Consider the following 16,603-nt stretch of genomic DNA (forward strand, 5'->3'; position numbering starts at 1 on the left):
ATGTAATGGTGGTCTGTGCAGCCCTTTGAGACTTTTTAAGGGCTTTACAAAAGATATGACTTGAATTGACTTATGTAAGAAATCTTTATCGAATCAAAAAATAGTATTCCGCAATAATGATATGATACTTTATAACGTTAAATAGTTGACACTTGAATTTGCAGCTAAGGCGATGAAAAACATTTAATCCAATTTGTTTAGTTGTTTATGAGTCAATTTAGACAGTGTTAATTTTTGCCGCAATGAACAACATCTCGTCAATATTGTTTTGCTCAAAACCGCTTATTTTTGTGGGCGCTGGACAGAGATGTACCACACTCATTTTCTGCTCTTGCACAATCTTTTATGTTTTTTTAGACGCAAAATGTATCCTAGGACTGGTCGTACATTTAAGTCTACAGGTTCAGATTTTGAGTTTTTTCCTTTCCCACAGAATCAGATCGCATGAAATCTATGCTGCATTCACTAGAAAACATGATTAGAGATGCAATTAATTGAAGCTTCAACATGAGTAGTTTTTTTTGTCCTCAAACTTTGTTATGGCCAAAGAGAGCTACGTAAATGAAGAGGTGAATTTGCTTGGAATGAGGGTGTTAGCAAAAAGCAACAAAAAACTGCAAAGAGTCAGTTCAATTGGCGTCCTTAATGTGTTTATGCTTGACCTCAAATATTGAAAAAGTCAATTGTAAATCCTTGCCATGAGATTTAAAGCCATCTCTGGATATTTATCAGATAGTGCCGTCTCCCGGTAATGCAAGGACAGCACAGAGGCAGTTTGATTGGTTAAAAAAATTAGGCGTTTGTTATTCTAAATCTGGGTCTTACAGGGTTCATGCCGGCAAGCCCGGGCCATGTAGGGATGGGTTAATAAGGCCCGATTTAAATATTGTATTCTACTCAACACTTTGTGATTTATCAGGTTTTATCACCCGCGAGCAAAGCGAGAGTCGTGATAAGGTTTTTATTTGGGATTTATGCATGTATGTATGTATATATACAGTGGTATGCAAAAGTTTCTGTGCCCCTGATCATTTTCAAGATTTTCGTTTATATATCAAATTTATGAGCCTGCCTACTTTTGCTTCGGTAGTTATTGCTTACTTTCTGTAAATCCTATAAACTTCATTTCACTTCTCAGATATCACTGGGTTTGTCTGCTATATAATATATTTAACTGAAATTGCTGATCCGAACAACCAATGATTTATAAAGGAAAATTTTGAAAATTATCAGGGGTGCCCAAACTTTTGCATACGACTGTATATATATATATATACATATACTTAAGTAAACTATCCACCAAGTATACTTTTGTGTATCCTTCAATCACATATTAATCTCTTTAAATATGAAGAACGTTTTTGTCGTGTTAGTTTGCGTCAATTCTGTTTAACGTACACAATATGTCATGAGTAACTATAAGCAAGCGTTTAGCCAAGCTAGCGCTATGTGATAGCTATGCTAAGCTAGTGCTGCGATCACTCTGTATTCTTTTGTGTATCCTTCCATAACAGTCATCGCTACGGAGAACGTTTTTTCGGAGTTAGTTTTTTTTGGGTTAATCTAGACAATAGTTTGTGGGCAACACCAAGCTAAGGTCACTTTAAGTTAGCATTTAGTGATCACTATGCTAACATTAAGCTAAAATTGAGTTTTTCTTCTTAGACCATCATCTTTGTAAGGTTGGAAAACGTTTTGTGTGGGGCTACTTTGTGTTAGTTTAATATTGGTACTACTTGCAAGGGTGTACGACTGCTAAGCCAACGATGAGCTAATGTCAACGTTAAACTAATTTTTAAGCTACTGCTGAGGTATTCTGACCTTAGAACACAGTGACGAAGAAACTGAGGACTTTTACCCCAAGACAACATAGACAAAACACCAAAGAAAGATATCCTGCAAGGCGACTGGAACACCCAAATTGGTGTGAATGCTCATAGGAACTGGAAAATCATACAAAGAGGTGTAGAGTTGAATTGTTCACTCAGATGATAAGGTCAGTAGCTCAATTAGAGCACCTTTTCGTGATATGCTATTTTTTTTTAGATAGGAATTTGGGGTTCTCATGAGCTACATGCCGAAATCATTAATATAAGAAAATAAAAGACCTGAAATATTTCAGTTTGGGTGCAATAAATTCAAAATATATGAACGTTTCATTTTTATCATTACACTTTGGAAAATAATTAAGTTCAAAGCAAAAACAACCTGAAGAGCCGTTTAGGACCCGAAAGAGCCGGTTCCTTTTAGGGAGCCGAGCCGAAGAAGCCGGTTCTCGACAAACTACTAACTTTACTCATTCAAAATACCGCATTTAGGACACAACGTCAGGGGAACCCGTGTATTTTTACCTTCATGCACTGTAACTTTGACTTAAGTCGCTTCTTAATTAGTAATTTGAGCCCTCATTTTTGTGCACTGGCAAGATTTTCTTGTGCGCTGAAAATGTGCGAGCCGCGCAGCTTAGAGGGAACACTGGTTGGGACCCATAGTTTTTGAGCATGCGAGTCCCCGGGACCCATCACTTTTCAGAGGTAAAATGATCACTGTTACTGGCTTTATTTCAAATGGAGAGGAATCTGAATACGGAGTAGAAATTGATTCACTTTCCACCTGGTGTCATGAGAGTAATCTGTCATTGAATGTAGGTAAAACTAAGGAGATGATAATTTATCATTTCTGTACTAAGCCTCCCCCGTATGTGCCACTGTCAATTAATGGTAGTGAGGTGGAACTGGTCCATTCATTCAAGTTTCCGGGTACTTACTTTGAGCTGACCTCACATGGACTGTCAATGCTACTGATATTCTAAAGTCAGCCAGACAAAGGCTCTACGTCCTTCGTCAACTCAAATCATTCAGAGTCCGTCAATCCATTCTAGTCAATTTTTATCGTGCTATCATTGAATCCGTTTTAACTAGGTCAATCACAGTTTGGTTTGGTCGCGCCAATCAGAAAGAATTGTCAAAGATGGAATCTGTAGTGAGGACGGCAGAGGAAATAATAGGTACTGGCCTCCCGTCCTTGCAAAGTATCTACATCGATCGAACTAGAAAACAGAAACTAAAAAATATAGACAATCCTAGTCACCCTGCTCGCAGGTACTTTGATTACCTGCCGTCAGGTCGCCGTCTTCGCTCCATTGCGAGCAAGACTTCACGTCTTAAAGAGTTTTTACCCTTCCGCTATTCATATGTTCAATGGGAATTGATTTGGGTTATCATGTATAGTATTATTATGCCAACGGCGTTCCTCCGACCTATTCTACTCTAATCTTGTTATTTACATATTCTTTATTTTAAAACTATTCTATAAAATTATCTTGTATTATACACTACAATATCTTTTTTACTCTATTCTTTTAAATCTATCATTTTATCATTATTGAGTGTTGCGTGTCAAATGATTTCTTGTATATTTCATGTTTATGGTTTATACAGGCTGAATAAATAAATACAAAATCATCTGCTTCGGTTACGTCTAATGCCGGTCAGTGCGTAGTGTGGCTCTTTGACTCGCACAGTTAGAAATTTCGGCTCTTTGTGTCTTTGTGTCAAACTTGTTCGCCCCCCCTGTTTTATTGGCTGACCGCCATTCATGTATTCTTAAATATGTTTGCAAAAGTTCTTTCTGTCGAAATGGGGCTTGACTGTACATTAATGAGAAATAAAATGTTTTGTTTTTATTTGGGCAAATGGCTTCATTGAGATTAATTTCAGGGGCTCTGAATACTTTTCATACTGACTGTAGACCGTAGCTGGGGTCATTTTTAAATGTACACACCAGCTCATGAATAGTTTCTTGGCTTTTTAATAAAGGTCAATTGTGCAGTTACATTTTTAAAAAAATGTTACATTATGTAAATACATTAATAAAACAATGGACTAATATCTCACCTTTGAAATAGCTCTTGACTCGCAGGTATCCAACACTCAGGCGTAGGACAGACAGTTTGTCTAAACAGGAGCGTACATCCTCGGAGAAAGGAAGAAGATCGGTCAGCCGGTCCAGCTCCCCATTAAGCCGGTCTCGATGGCGCTTGGACGGGTTGGATTTAATGATTTCATTCCCATTCTTGGGCTTTTTTCTGTAAATCATAATAAGTAAAAATTCACGTGTGTTGATAATGAAAATTCACGTGCGAACCTCAGTAATTCAGTACAAATTATGATTGCTGAAAACAAGCACAATTATCAGCTGTAGTATATATACTGTATACAAGGCAGGGGTATACCAGCGTGGTACCACCTAAAGACAGTTGAGGAGCTAACCCTTACTTCCAATAATTAACCTAGTAATAAAGTGGAATCAACATAGCAATAACATTATGAGTTGTTATTTTGGAAATGTGTATCATACTGGGTGCCCTTTGCACTAATAAGTAACAAAAAGTAGCTCTTGAAGAGCTTGAAGAGGAGACCTCTGGTATAAGGTGACAAAATGTGTGTGGTGGATGGGGGGTGCTTTGATGAACTAAAATGAGGCTACTCAAAACAATGCCAAATTATGAAAAAAACGTAAGCATGTTGTTAAGGCTTCAAAAAATAAGCAGTCAATATTTTGTGATTTTTAATTTTTCAAAGAAAATAAATGTATAGAAAATGAATGATGTGTCAAATCTTTCTTATAACATTTAATTAGTTTGGCCAATGAGCTGACATTCCCCAAAAACTGTAACTGGGAACATATCTAAAATGTACCAGTGATCTTCGTAAACTTTTTTATTTTTTCGTCCTTTCAAAATGCACACGCAGCTCTAAAGAGCAATTACCGTATTTTCCAAACTATAAAGCGCACATAAAATCTGATTTTTTTTTAAAAAGCTGACTATGCGACTTATAATCCGGTGCGCCTTATATATGGATCAATATTGAATTACAAGGTCTTGCAACTTACGGTAAGCAGCCACCGACTCCATTTTTCGCGTAGAAGAAGTAGTGCGCTGTGCATACTGGGAAATATTAAACAACGATTCTCTTTTATTTGTGCGTTTGTATAAAGACCCTGAAATGGCTTCTATTAAGAGACACGCTTACAACGCAGAGTTTAAACTCAAGGCGATCAGTCACGCAGTAGAACACGGGAATAGAGCAGCAGCGAGAGAGTTCAACATTAATGAATCGAACACGAGAGTGGCTCGAGCCGGCAGAATTGAGAGTCCCCCTAGGATCTCTCTAACTGAACAACGGTTCCAACGGTGAATTATGTAAAACCCACTACAACGTTTTACATTTTACAGTTATTATGTTATTGCTTTACTGTTATTGTTTTGCACTTGTTGTTTTTGCACATTACGAGTGTCACTATATTGCAATTGCACTAACGTTTAATTTACCATAACAGTATCAGACATTTTTTTGCATGTTGACTAAATGGAGGAAAAGTAAAATGTTATGCCTTGCTGTTGTTCAAAGATGTTAAAGATGTGTCACGAAAATGCTTTACCTCAGAGAAAATAATAAAACGGCTGTTTATTCATTTTGAGAGTGAATGGAGTTGTGGAAAGCTTGTTTGTTATCTATTAATAAAGTTTGACTGACCTATTTTAATAATAAATATAATAATTTCCTTTGTATTGTCATTCTTTGTAACAATGTACACAGAACGAAATGTCGATACACCTGACCCGTTGTAGCGAGCCGATGCAGCCGCAGCCAACAGAGGGCGCCGCCATTTTTACCAATGTTATAAGTCTTAGGTATGACTGGGCCGAGGCGCGAACCAGCGACCTCCCAGTCTCAGAGAGGGCGCCTTACCATCTAGGCTACTGAGCTGGTATTTGACTGTTTTGTTGACATTCCCTTTAGCGCGGCACCATCTAACGGTTGCATAACGTAACTACATCCTCTACTGTAGCAAAGTCAAGTTAAGTCACATTTATTTATGACGCCCTTAATCACAAAAATGTCTCGGAGGACTGCACAGGATTACAATTACAAAATTGCACAGTTACCTGATCTTAACCCAGCATGCACTTATAGCGCCTTATAATGGGGTGCGCCTTATGTATGGAAAAAGTTTAAAAATATATAATTCATTGAAGGTGCGTCTTATAACACGGTGCGCCTTATAGTGCGGAAAGTACGGTATACAAGTAAAACAAAATAAGTTGTCAAAGCACAGAACAGAAAGCCTGTAATTGGCTAATAAAACATTTTAAATGACTATCTGATCTGAGAACTCTGCATATATCCTACTTATTTCATATCTGATTTTCTTTAGAAAATCCGATTACATGCACATTTATCAGAAACAGGGCCCATGGGAGAAAAAAACGTGGGTCCCTTGATTTATGTCACCCTGTGGTCTAAATCCGAAGACAATTTCACAAAAAACAATTTAAGATAGTTTAATATTTGGTACTTAAAGATTACACAAGGGAACAAAATCAATTGAACATTGCCAATGTACACATCCTTCCTTCCTATCTTTCTTTTTGCCTTGGGCAGTCCTCATTCCAACAAACAACAGCCATGTCTGACCTATTTAAAGCTGAACTCACTGTGCTTGGCTGTAGCTTACGAGTGCCAAATGCTCACGAATGACCCTGAAATCAGACACACATGCTCTGCAAGGGGAATCATAGTAATAAAAAAAGTATTAAATGGCAACAACTGCAATGATTATGGTTACAAACACAGAACGTTTCACTGTTCATACGAACTTCACAGCAATATGTTTTTATTGCTAAGTACAAATAATTCTTTGTTGCCAAGGCTTTACTACTGAAAACTACTGACTTGGCTTAAATGCTTTGGTTCCATTAAGTATTTTGCAAATATTGAAAAATAAATTTCCCTTCGTAGAAAAAGAGATGTATTGAAGGTATTGGCTCGAATGAGGAATATCCCATAAACAAAAATTTGTGTACCATGTTTTCGGGACGATAAAGGACATTTTTTTTCATAGTTTGATTGGGGGTCCAACTTGTTCCCTGGTCAGACTTATATGTGAAATTATTAACACATTATTACCGTGTATATCCTTTCACATGTTATTTTCACCCAAAACCACAAGAGGGTGGTCTAGGCCTGTGTTTATATTTTCAACCTTGCCATGTTGTGCTGAAAAAGGCCTCTCCGCGTGAAAAGCAGAAAGCGGAAGTAATGAGGAGTCTGACGAAACCGACTTAGAGGCGGAAGGGAGAGGCGGTCAGATTGTGTACCGTGACTGACAACTGTGATTTGGAGTGAATATGAGCTTTTCTTTAGCATCTCATTTATGCTCGAGTTATCTGAAAAACTCTTCAAATATTACGTCGTTACTGAAATTAACAGGCTGGTTAATCATGTAACCTTTGTAAACCATACAAACTTATTCAGCATGTTGTTCTCCTTTATTTTTAATTGCCTTTCAATATGACATGTATGTTTTGGGTGTTGGGTTTTAACTGATTAATCTTCCCCCAAATGTGACTTATACTCCGATGCGACATATATGATTTTTCCTTCTTAATTTCGCGTTTTTGACTGGTGCGACTTATACTCCAGAGCGACTAATAGTCCAGGAAATACGGTAGCACAATTTAGTGATAAAGAGTTATTGCACGAGGAGTCCAAGTTGATGAATATTCAATTGAGGTTTGAGTTATTTTGTAAAGCACAATAAACAAAAGTTATGATTTATGCAGCTGAGCTGCAATTTTCCTGTGTGGTTAAGTCAATGAACATAGATCATCCTTCCAAACATGAGGCCAAAAGAAGAGAGGTTTGTGAAGTTAATTTTGAAAGCAAAAAATATGGGTAATTTGCAAATTTTGTACTTATAGGAGTATATTTAAAGCCCTGAACTTTTACTTGAGTAAATTTGTGAAGAAAAAAACGGTACTTTTACTCTGCTACATTAGGCAACAATAAAGTCGTTACTCAATAAATCCACTCCTAGTATTTACGCGTCTGTCTGTTTCCACTAAGGAACATTTATATTGACGTAGAACAGGGGTCAGCAACTTTCAAATTTCTTTGTAAATCAGTGTGCCACACCAAGATTAATGACTTGCACAACATTGTTTTAATATCCAACAGAGCTGTAATTTTACACCAGTCCAAATATACAACGTGGATATACAAACCTTTTTGAACCAAGGTACACTTTTATTTATAAAAACGTTCAGAGCCAGACCGTCCGTCGAAAATGTTTGAGAATGAAGTTATGTCAAATATTTCACTGTACTACCCCATAAGCAGATAATTACTATATAAAAAGAAGAAAATGATAATTAAAATAAAAAAGAATGATGTACTTAGTTTTTATTTTTTACAGTGCAATCTTAAACCGCTTTGTTAAACAAATTAAGTTATTAAATGTACTGTACTAACTCAAGAGCAGATAATTGGTACATAAAAAGTATATACATATCTACTGCCACCTACTGATATGGATGCCTATTACAGTTCCTCATCTGAAGATTGCAAAATACTGAATAACGGCCTGATTTTTTGGCACACTAGACAAGGGCTGCGTCCCATTCTTCGCACTTTCACTCGCTATGTGCCCTAGTCACTCGGTTTGCGCGTTCACGTGAAAATGGGGTGTGTCCCGATACTCTCAAGACCGAGGCAGAAGTGCCCTCAAACCATGTCGTAACCACTTCAAGACCGAGGGGGCTCTCGACCTCACTTGGCAGTGAAGTGACTACCCAGAAGGCTTTGCGAATTCTCAATATCAACAAACATGCCCGAAAAGGAACCGCACAAATGTAAGTAGTTTTCCACAACCACGCATGTATTTGCAACAAGATGTATTGAGATATCTTAGTTAGACGTAAATGCAATAGAAAATCGTATTTTCGCGTTAAAACACGAACATTGCAAAATCGCTACTTTACGAAGTGCACTAATCTACCAAGGGAGCTGGTAAAAAAAAATCTTCACGCTACAAACTGTAAAGTAGGATAACTGTGCAGAAAATCACGGTTCAGCCCATCCCTGTTTTTATCTTAAACGAGTCGTGCTTTTACATCTACTTTACATGGCCAGTCGCTAAAGGAGCATAGTCAGAATACCGTTCTGGACATAAGCGCTTGTTTACTGCACACAATTTCGGGTGTCGTGTTTTATTTACAATATGATTCTTTCATGTGAGATCAGAATGCATTAGTTTTCATCATGCATTATGAGTAATGTCTCCAAATTTCACGTGGAAATACAGTTGAAACAAACTACTATCACATAGTCCACTGCCTTCTCTGTAAACACATATTAAGTAAACTAATTACCTTCTCAAAATGTTGTCCAAATGTGGAGACAATTCTAAAGCATATGTGATGCTGGCCAATAGAAGGCTCATACAGCCATAAGAATAACATGTCAATTTTGTGTATCTATTCACTATCAAATAATTATCCAGAACACATCCTATAATTTCCTGTCTCACATCAACTTGTTGAGCATCCTATACACAGTTGTTTTTGTACAATACATCAGCATTAAGTAATTCTTGTTTTTTCCACCCAACCTAAAGGCCACTGTAGAACGTCCCGTGGAAGAGCTGGTCACCATCACAGCTACCACGCCATCCACACCACCGGGCACGTCGTTGGCACCTTCTAATCCGGCGCCAAACCCCAGATCACCCAGAAAAAAAAGGAAGCACGATACACTCCTTGACTTTTTGAAAGTGGAGTCTGCCGGAGTGAGGAAAAGGCTCGAAGAAACTGTGGCCAAAACTGAGCGGTTCCTGTCCTTTTTGGGAAGCTCGTGGACAAATTTCCAGAACAGTGACATCTCTGCAATGTTTCCCTTTGTTTTATAAAAGGAAAATATTTTCTTTTTTATTAAGAACTCAATGAAGTTCCAGTTTGTGTTTTCCAGCTTCATGGAAGTATTGGTATATTTTTGTTAAAATTTGTGACACATTATTTATTTACTATTATGTATTTTGGCCCAATGTGAGTTTGTTTTTCTGAAAGTAAACTATTATTTAAGCTGGAGTGATTTGTAGTTGTTTTCTGTCCAACAGTCACATAGTTCACACACAGTATCTCACATCATTATGAAATAAACCACCAAGGTGTTACTCAAAATGAAGATGTTTATTAAATAGTAATGCAGAAAAGCACATAATGCAAATGTGGGTCTGACTTAAAGAGCCTAAAATATGGCTTTTGGGCAATTTATTCCATATTAACTGTGGACAATTCTTTGTACGGTGGACCTGGGAACCCTGAAGACCCGTGACACCACACGGTAGGACAGAGCGTGGGCCAGCCAGTACACGTAGAACAGGACCTCCAGCCACGGCCCTGTTCCCTCTTTAGCAGCTCCTGCAGGGCCCACATAACCTTCTTGCTCAACCTTAAGTCCTGAATGAGTTCTGACTCCACATCCAACCATAAGCACAGGATGGGAACATTCCTGTCCAACCTGTCCACGCTTATGGGACAGCCACTCTGGAACACAATAGATAACAAACAATTTAGACATAAATGTGGGCATAGAAAAGAAAAAGACCGCTTTAACTGTGATGTAAGCATCATGAAAAAATGTTGAAATGACCTTTTTTATATCCAATGACAACTCTTTTGAATTAAATTCCTTATGAACTAAGGTTTTTGGGTCGTACAGGGAAGTTTGGTGACGATATTATGTCAGCTTAAGGGTCAGGTGGACTGTTCTTGTGTTTGTTTACTTTTCGTCATGTCACACATTCAAGACCCCTACTATATGTCATAAAATGGCATTAAGATACTAATAAGTAGATTGCCATTTATGTCTACACAAACATAGGGTATTATGTGAACGTGCATTGTATGTTAACTCTTACTGTATTTGACCGAACGGGTCATTTTTTTTTAATGAGTGTACGTACCTTGTAAAGATGAATCAGCACTACATAGCGCCGAAGCTGTCTTCAGTATAGCACATTTCTCCTCCGTTGATTGGAGACACGGAAAAGATGATGAGCTTTCAGGCAATCGGTAATAACACAGCTGTAGCGGGCGTTTTTAACGTTGCACGAACTCTCCAACTGACACACTACAGGTTGAGACTCGAGTTGTTTACATGTGACGTAGGCCTTTACGTCACTAAGGTCTACAACCAATTAATATTACCGCCATCTCCTGGACAGGGGTGGAACCTTGCAAGTCTTGTCCAAACCATCTCCACTTTGCACTCAACTCGCGGAGGGCACTCCTCTATCGAGGGACCTCACTGGAGGGTTCTCAGGGCCGAGTGAGAGAAATGGGATTGGGCCAAGGTCTCAGTGCACACTAGTGCGCCCCGGCACACTGGTTGAAAAACACTGGTATAACTGACCAATTTATCTTCCACTATTCTTGTTCATCAATCAATTAAAAAATGAATGTGAATAATAAGTGGAAAGGCCTGTCGCCATTCATGGCTTCAATTTTTTGCCACAAGAATTAACCAGGGTCAACCATTCTTCATTAACAATAAACTACAATCAAAAAAAAAGTGCTATGGACAGCTACCATACCATTCATCAATGATATATTGTTGCAGAATATATCAAAACTTGAAATAGCAGAAGCAAAGCAGAAGGCACGCGCGCGCACACATGCATACACAGGCTTCTTTAAAATCTTTGCCGTCAGTAAAGGGTTTTCTGTTCTTTGCTATGCAGTGAGCAATGTGACAGCTTGCTTCACTAGTGTGTTTTTAGCAGTGACAAAGGTGTTCAGGGTCTGTGTTTGTTTGCCGTACCTAGACACAGGGCGTTTTAATGTCTTTGTCTTGTCGAACTCATCCTTGAATTCATATTCATGTTTCGTCTCGTAATGACGTTTAACGCTGTGCGAGGTACAACGCTTTCAAGGCATAATGCACAAAACAGCACGATCATTTTTTTGCACAAAGCCTCATTCGTCTGTCCACGCTGGCTGGAAAGAATGCGCCGTTTCGCTGGAGGAGCCGTCATGATTCGTTCATCTATGGCGCGCGTGTTTCGATGGCTGGGTTAAAACACGGATCTCTCCTCTGCGAGGCGCCGCGCAAACACACATTGACACATGAAGCAGAGGAGGAGCGGCGCTAACATAAGGCCTCTAAATAACGCGCAACTGAAAATGTCTAAATTTCAGGTAAAAATGCGCATTTTTAAAATCTAATCCTTATTATTTTGCCGTGCGCTCGCGTGCCATTGCTGGCACGCATGTCATAGGCTGCCGACCCCTGACGTAGAACTGCCAGGCTCAGCATCGCCACGAAACAATCTTCGACTTTATCGGGGAAAAAGTTGTTTACGGCTGAAACAGATCGGAAATGTCGCTTAGCAACAGACTATGAAAACATGGAAGAGGAGGAGCAACCCTGGCCTCACATCAAAAGGATACCAAACACCAGCTACAATATGAAATCTCTCCTTTGTTCGAGTTCATGGGCTAGCTTGATGTTCTGCTTGCAAAACCTGTTAAGTATTGGGGCTCTAAATGTGCCAGATGTGCCTAAATTATGTATTTTATTTATACTATTTTTATTTTATTGCTTATTAAAGCACTTGAATTTACATTGATTATTTGATTCTGTTTTTAAATTCAATGTATTTTTGTTGATTGGTTGTTTAAAAAAAAAAAATATGACGTTGCTACAGTTAGTCAGTATATAAGTAATTTTTTTACCAAGTACTTGTTTACTTTTACTCAAGTAATTTTACTTGAGTAACATTATTCTGAGGCAACAGTACTTTTACTTGAATAACATTTTTGGCTACTCTACCTGCCTCTGGTCATTTGTGTTAGATTTATTGAATGAGTGGCCAGTGACACTAAATATCACGTTACAAAAGGATTGTACATAAGCAGGAAATTCTCAAACGAAACAAAATGGAAATACAGACACATTGAAAAAGAACAGAAGGATGATATGAATCACATTTCATTCGTGCGATAGTGAATTTTAGCTCTTTGTCAAAACAACCTTTCAACCTTAGCAACAATAAATATGAAGTCCTCTCCCCAAAAATCAGTTTGGCCAATCTTGTAGCAAGCAGGCTACAAGTTTAATCTGCAGATTTTACCATCCCATCAACGCTGCAGAACCAAAAGCACGTCATAAACCAGTCCAACAACGCGACAAATCGACTAAACATTCTGTTATTGATGATTTATTGGTGAACCCATGTCTTAGCTGACCAATCAGTATGCCACTGATTTAAAGTAAGGCAGTTTTGAGTTCCAGTTGTACTAAAACTTTGTCTACAATGCACAGAAGAAGAAAAAAATGAAACGGAGGGAGAAAAAGACAGATTAAGACGGAGAGACACAAAGAGAGACTGGCAGGAGAAAGAAAGGGGGGACAACTGACCCAACTGCTCATGTTTCATGGGTGGGCCGAGAGATTTTAGGGTGGACTCACACAAGGGCTATTTCTTCCGTACCATGCTGATGCCTGACTCCCCCACCACCTCAATTACATTACTGTACAAAACCATGACTGGGCCCAGTTGGCTCTGAAAAATGTCATCACGTAGCTTCATACAAAAAGAAGAATATGACGTCATTAAAGGTGGACGATTGTTTTGAATCCTCAGCAGTAGTAGCAAAAACATATTTTTCCTCATTGGTCGTTGCTTGGAATGTCATTTTGCACAGCGACTACTCTTGTGGCTGTCTGCGTGTGTAGGACATAATTCTGTGCTCTTGCACATCCCTTTGACACGTGACCAACCGGCAAAGTATGATGGCTAAAGTGTTAGTGACTTTTTGTCTTGTGTGTACAAGTTTACTTCTTTGGTATGTCTATTGAGTCCTATAATCACATTTCACAGGTCCCTTACCGCCTCGGTTGTGGGGCACCATCCTGTGTCTTGGAAAGTACAGCCAGGCGGTTTTTTGGGGTTGGGGTTTGCTCTCCCACAATAAGATTATTACTTGCTTCCATGGTTACCAGGAGTAGAAGAAGCCTCCTGATCTGACTCAGATACAGCACCTTCATCATCTGGTTACCATTGTTGCCTGGGTAAAGCGGAGGTCAGAAACCCCGGTTCAGGAGTTGAATGCGGCTCTTTAGCTCTGCCGAGCGGCTCCCTGGCACATTTCTTAAAATGTTTACTAATCAAAAAATATGGGGAGTGTCATGTATTTTTGTTTTAATATTATTTCCGTAGAAAGACAAACATGACACAAACACTTTGAACATTTTCCAATGTTGTAAGAATGTGCATAGTAAATATTAGATTTCAACAAAGGGTGCAACGATGTAACTATGAGATGAAAGGGAAGTTTAGCTGGTACGAATTTACGGGTGGAAAGTGACTGGTTTGATCTCTCATTGTCATCAGGTTGTAAAAAGAAGGGATACAGGTTGTGGCCTCAAACGCAGCAAAGTCAAAAATTGTGACGTAAAGTGGTGGCTCTCATGCTTGAACGCCTGCCTGGAGAACTCTCCTTCGCTTGTTTTCCAAGTACTGCACAGAAATTCATATTAAACTGTATCAATTTAATTTTATTTAGTTTCACTTTTTAAAAGGCTGCTACTTTATTTTTATAAATGATTACAGCATCATTGCACTGTTTTGTTGCCCAGATAAGGGCAAAATATGAACATTCCCTTTTATTCTTTTCAATTCTTCAAAATAAAAATGACATCAAAAATTGCATTTCGTTTTTGCAGTTCTTTCATTTTTTTCAAAGCAATGAAACATAATGTAATTCATTAATATTTTAATTAAGTTAAACTTGACTACAACTGAATAGTCTTGTGTACCATTAGTACCCACAGGATGCGTTGTATCCAACTAAGTCATTTTGATAGTATGTTAAAATAGCTAATTAAAATACATATGGCATGTGTTAAATTCACTTTGGCTTATATAGGGCTTTTCATTTTTTGCTCTTTAAAATGTTTTAGGTTGTCGACCCTTGGTGTAAAGCGTCCTTCCACTCTTAAGAGATAAGCCGGGCCATGGCATTGACGGGTAGCAGCCCCAACGAGTTCATCTGCTGCAGCACACTTTGCCTCCAAAGCCTTCTGATACGCGTGTGGCACTACTGGTACCAGATCCTCTTTATTTCGTTTGAAATTTTGAGCATGACTGTTGTGTTCACGTTCACGTAATACAATAGTCCTTCTTCAGTTCTTTGGTATATCTTTTGATGTTTATATTATACTGAACAATAACCAAAAAATACAAAGACATGAACTGGTTACTTATGCCTCTTTTCTAGTATCAACAACAAATTAACTATTAATACAATACATGGCGGTCACACCAAAATACATTTAAGACGCCCTTCCTGAGGATAAATTAGTCAACACCAAAGTTACATGTTCCTTTAGCAACAGGTGCCCAAATTATAAAGAAATAGGAAAAGACAATGGAAGCAACTCCAACAAGCTATCTTTGTGTTTACATATGCAGCACTTTGTGCCTCCTTCTGATTAAGGGCTATACAAATAAACATGACTTGACTTGACATATAAAATGTTCCACCTCACTAAGTGGTGTCTGTATTTGTGAAACCTTTCATCATGCTATGGCATTCACAACGAGAGCAAAACTGCTCAATCAAAGTTTATTATTCACAAATGTAGTCAAGTTTAAATTTTAACTTTAACGTCCACAAAGCCATAAAAATTGTTGATTTAATGCACAAATTGATCAGCATAGCAATTTCCAACAAGCTACAGTTCCCTCGGTATTATCCTGTCGACTTTTGCAAAAACTCCAATAACGGTCGCGATACAAGTGTTGGCAGGCGGAGTTCCTTTGTTGATCTTCACAGAATGATGACAAACATCTTCTTACCATAGCAACCACCAACAACTGTGTATGGGTGAAAATAATTTTTCAAAGTATCTTTCGGATTGGCGTGTTTTCCTTTTAACATGAGTTATGTATTCCGGTCATCAGATGATCTTGTATACGAGTGATGTTTTTTATAGAAAACGTTTATTAACGACGTCAAGGTGCGAAAAAACGGTAACCAATGTAGCCATCTTGAGTGGTCATGTGATCCCAAACAAGTGATCAACACAACTTGAAGCAGCGCGGGCAGTGCATGCTTCAAACGGTTCTCCTCCCACACTTGATTATGTTGACTAAATTAAAAAATATATCTCAGCTTATTTAATATAAGTTATTGTACAAATCAGCAACCAAAACATGTTACACATGGCTCGTGTTTGCATTCTTTTGAGGCAAGAGTTGTTCAACAAAGACAAGAGTACAAATAATCCGCCCCCCTTTCTGTTTGAACGCCAGACATATACAAAAAAAAAAACTAAGCCAACCAGCACAGTCACCAGCCTAGCTGTGTGACAGGTTGCAGCTCTGAACAGGTATGTGAAACATGCAAGTAGAGCTTTTTTGCTACGAGGCTCATTCAGGTTCTCTGGCTGCTTCAATACAGTAATATACATCTATATACACACACACATATACACATATATACATATATATACATATATATATATATATATATATATATATATATATATATATTACACTTTCTGCATTGTTTCAACTTGTTACTGACACTAAAGAAATTAACAATTTTGTGTTGCTTTTCACCTAATACTAATGTTTTTTTGGAGGCATATTTCTCTTTCACTCGACGACAAGCACTACAACAATGACGTAATCTTGAAGCAACGAGATCTCGTTTGCCGAGATCGGCGTGCAGACGAAAACTCAAACCGCG

The 16,603-nt window shown here is 38.2% G+C and overlaps 1 protein-coding gene and 1 long non-coding RNA gene across 3 annotated transcripts in view; one reads left to right on the forward strand and one right to left on the reverse strand.

Moving 5' to 3' along the window:
- LOC148353347 (uncharacterized) overlaps positions 1–9,931 on the forward strand; it is a 135,782-nt gene extending 125,851 nt beyond the window's left edge. Inside the window, exon 2 of the long non-coding RNA XR_015852626.1 lies at positions 9,463–9,931. This is a non-coding gene — a long non-coding RNA (uncharacterized LOC148353347). The remainder of the gene's footprint in view (positions 1–9,462) is intronic.
- Positions 1–16,603, reverse strand: part of LOC148353348 (aryl hydrocarbon receptor-like) — a 103,948-nt gene that overhangs the window by 70,046 nt on the left and 17,299 nt on the right. For both annotated transcript variants that reach the window (XM_088352168.1, XM_088352167.1), the window contains exon 2: positions 3,897–4,087. In XM_088352168.1, coding sequence (XP_088208294.1) covers positions 3,897–4,087 — 191 coding nt within the window. The remainder of the gene's footprint in view (positions 1–3,896; positions 4,088–16,603) is intronic.

This window comes from Urocampus carinirostris, chromosome 14 (assembly GCF_059441175.1).
Source record: "Urocampus carinirostris isolate Australia breed hairy pipefish chromosome 14, RoL_Ucar_1.0, whole genome shotgun sequence".
NCBI lineage: Eukaryota > Metazoa > Chordata > Actinopteri > Syngnathiformes > Syngnathidae > Urocampus > Urocampus carinirostris.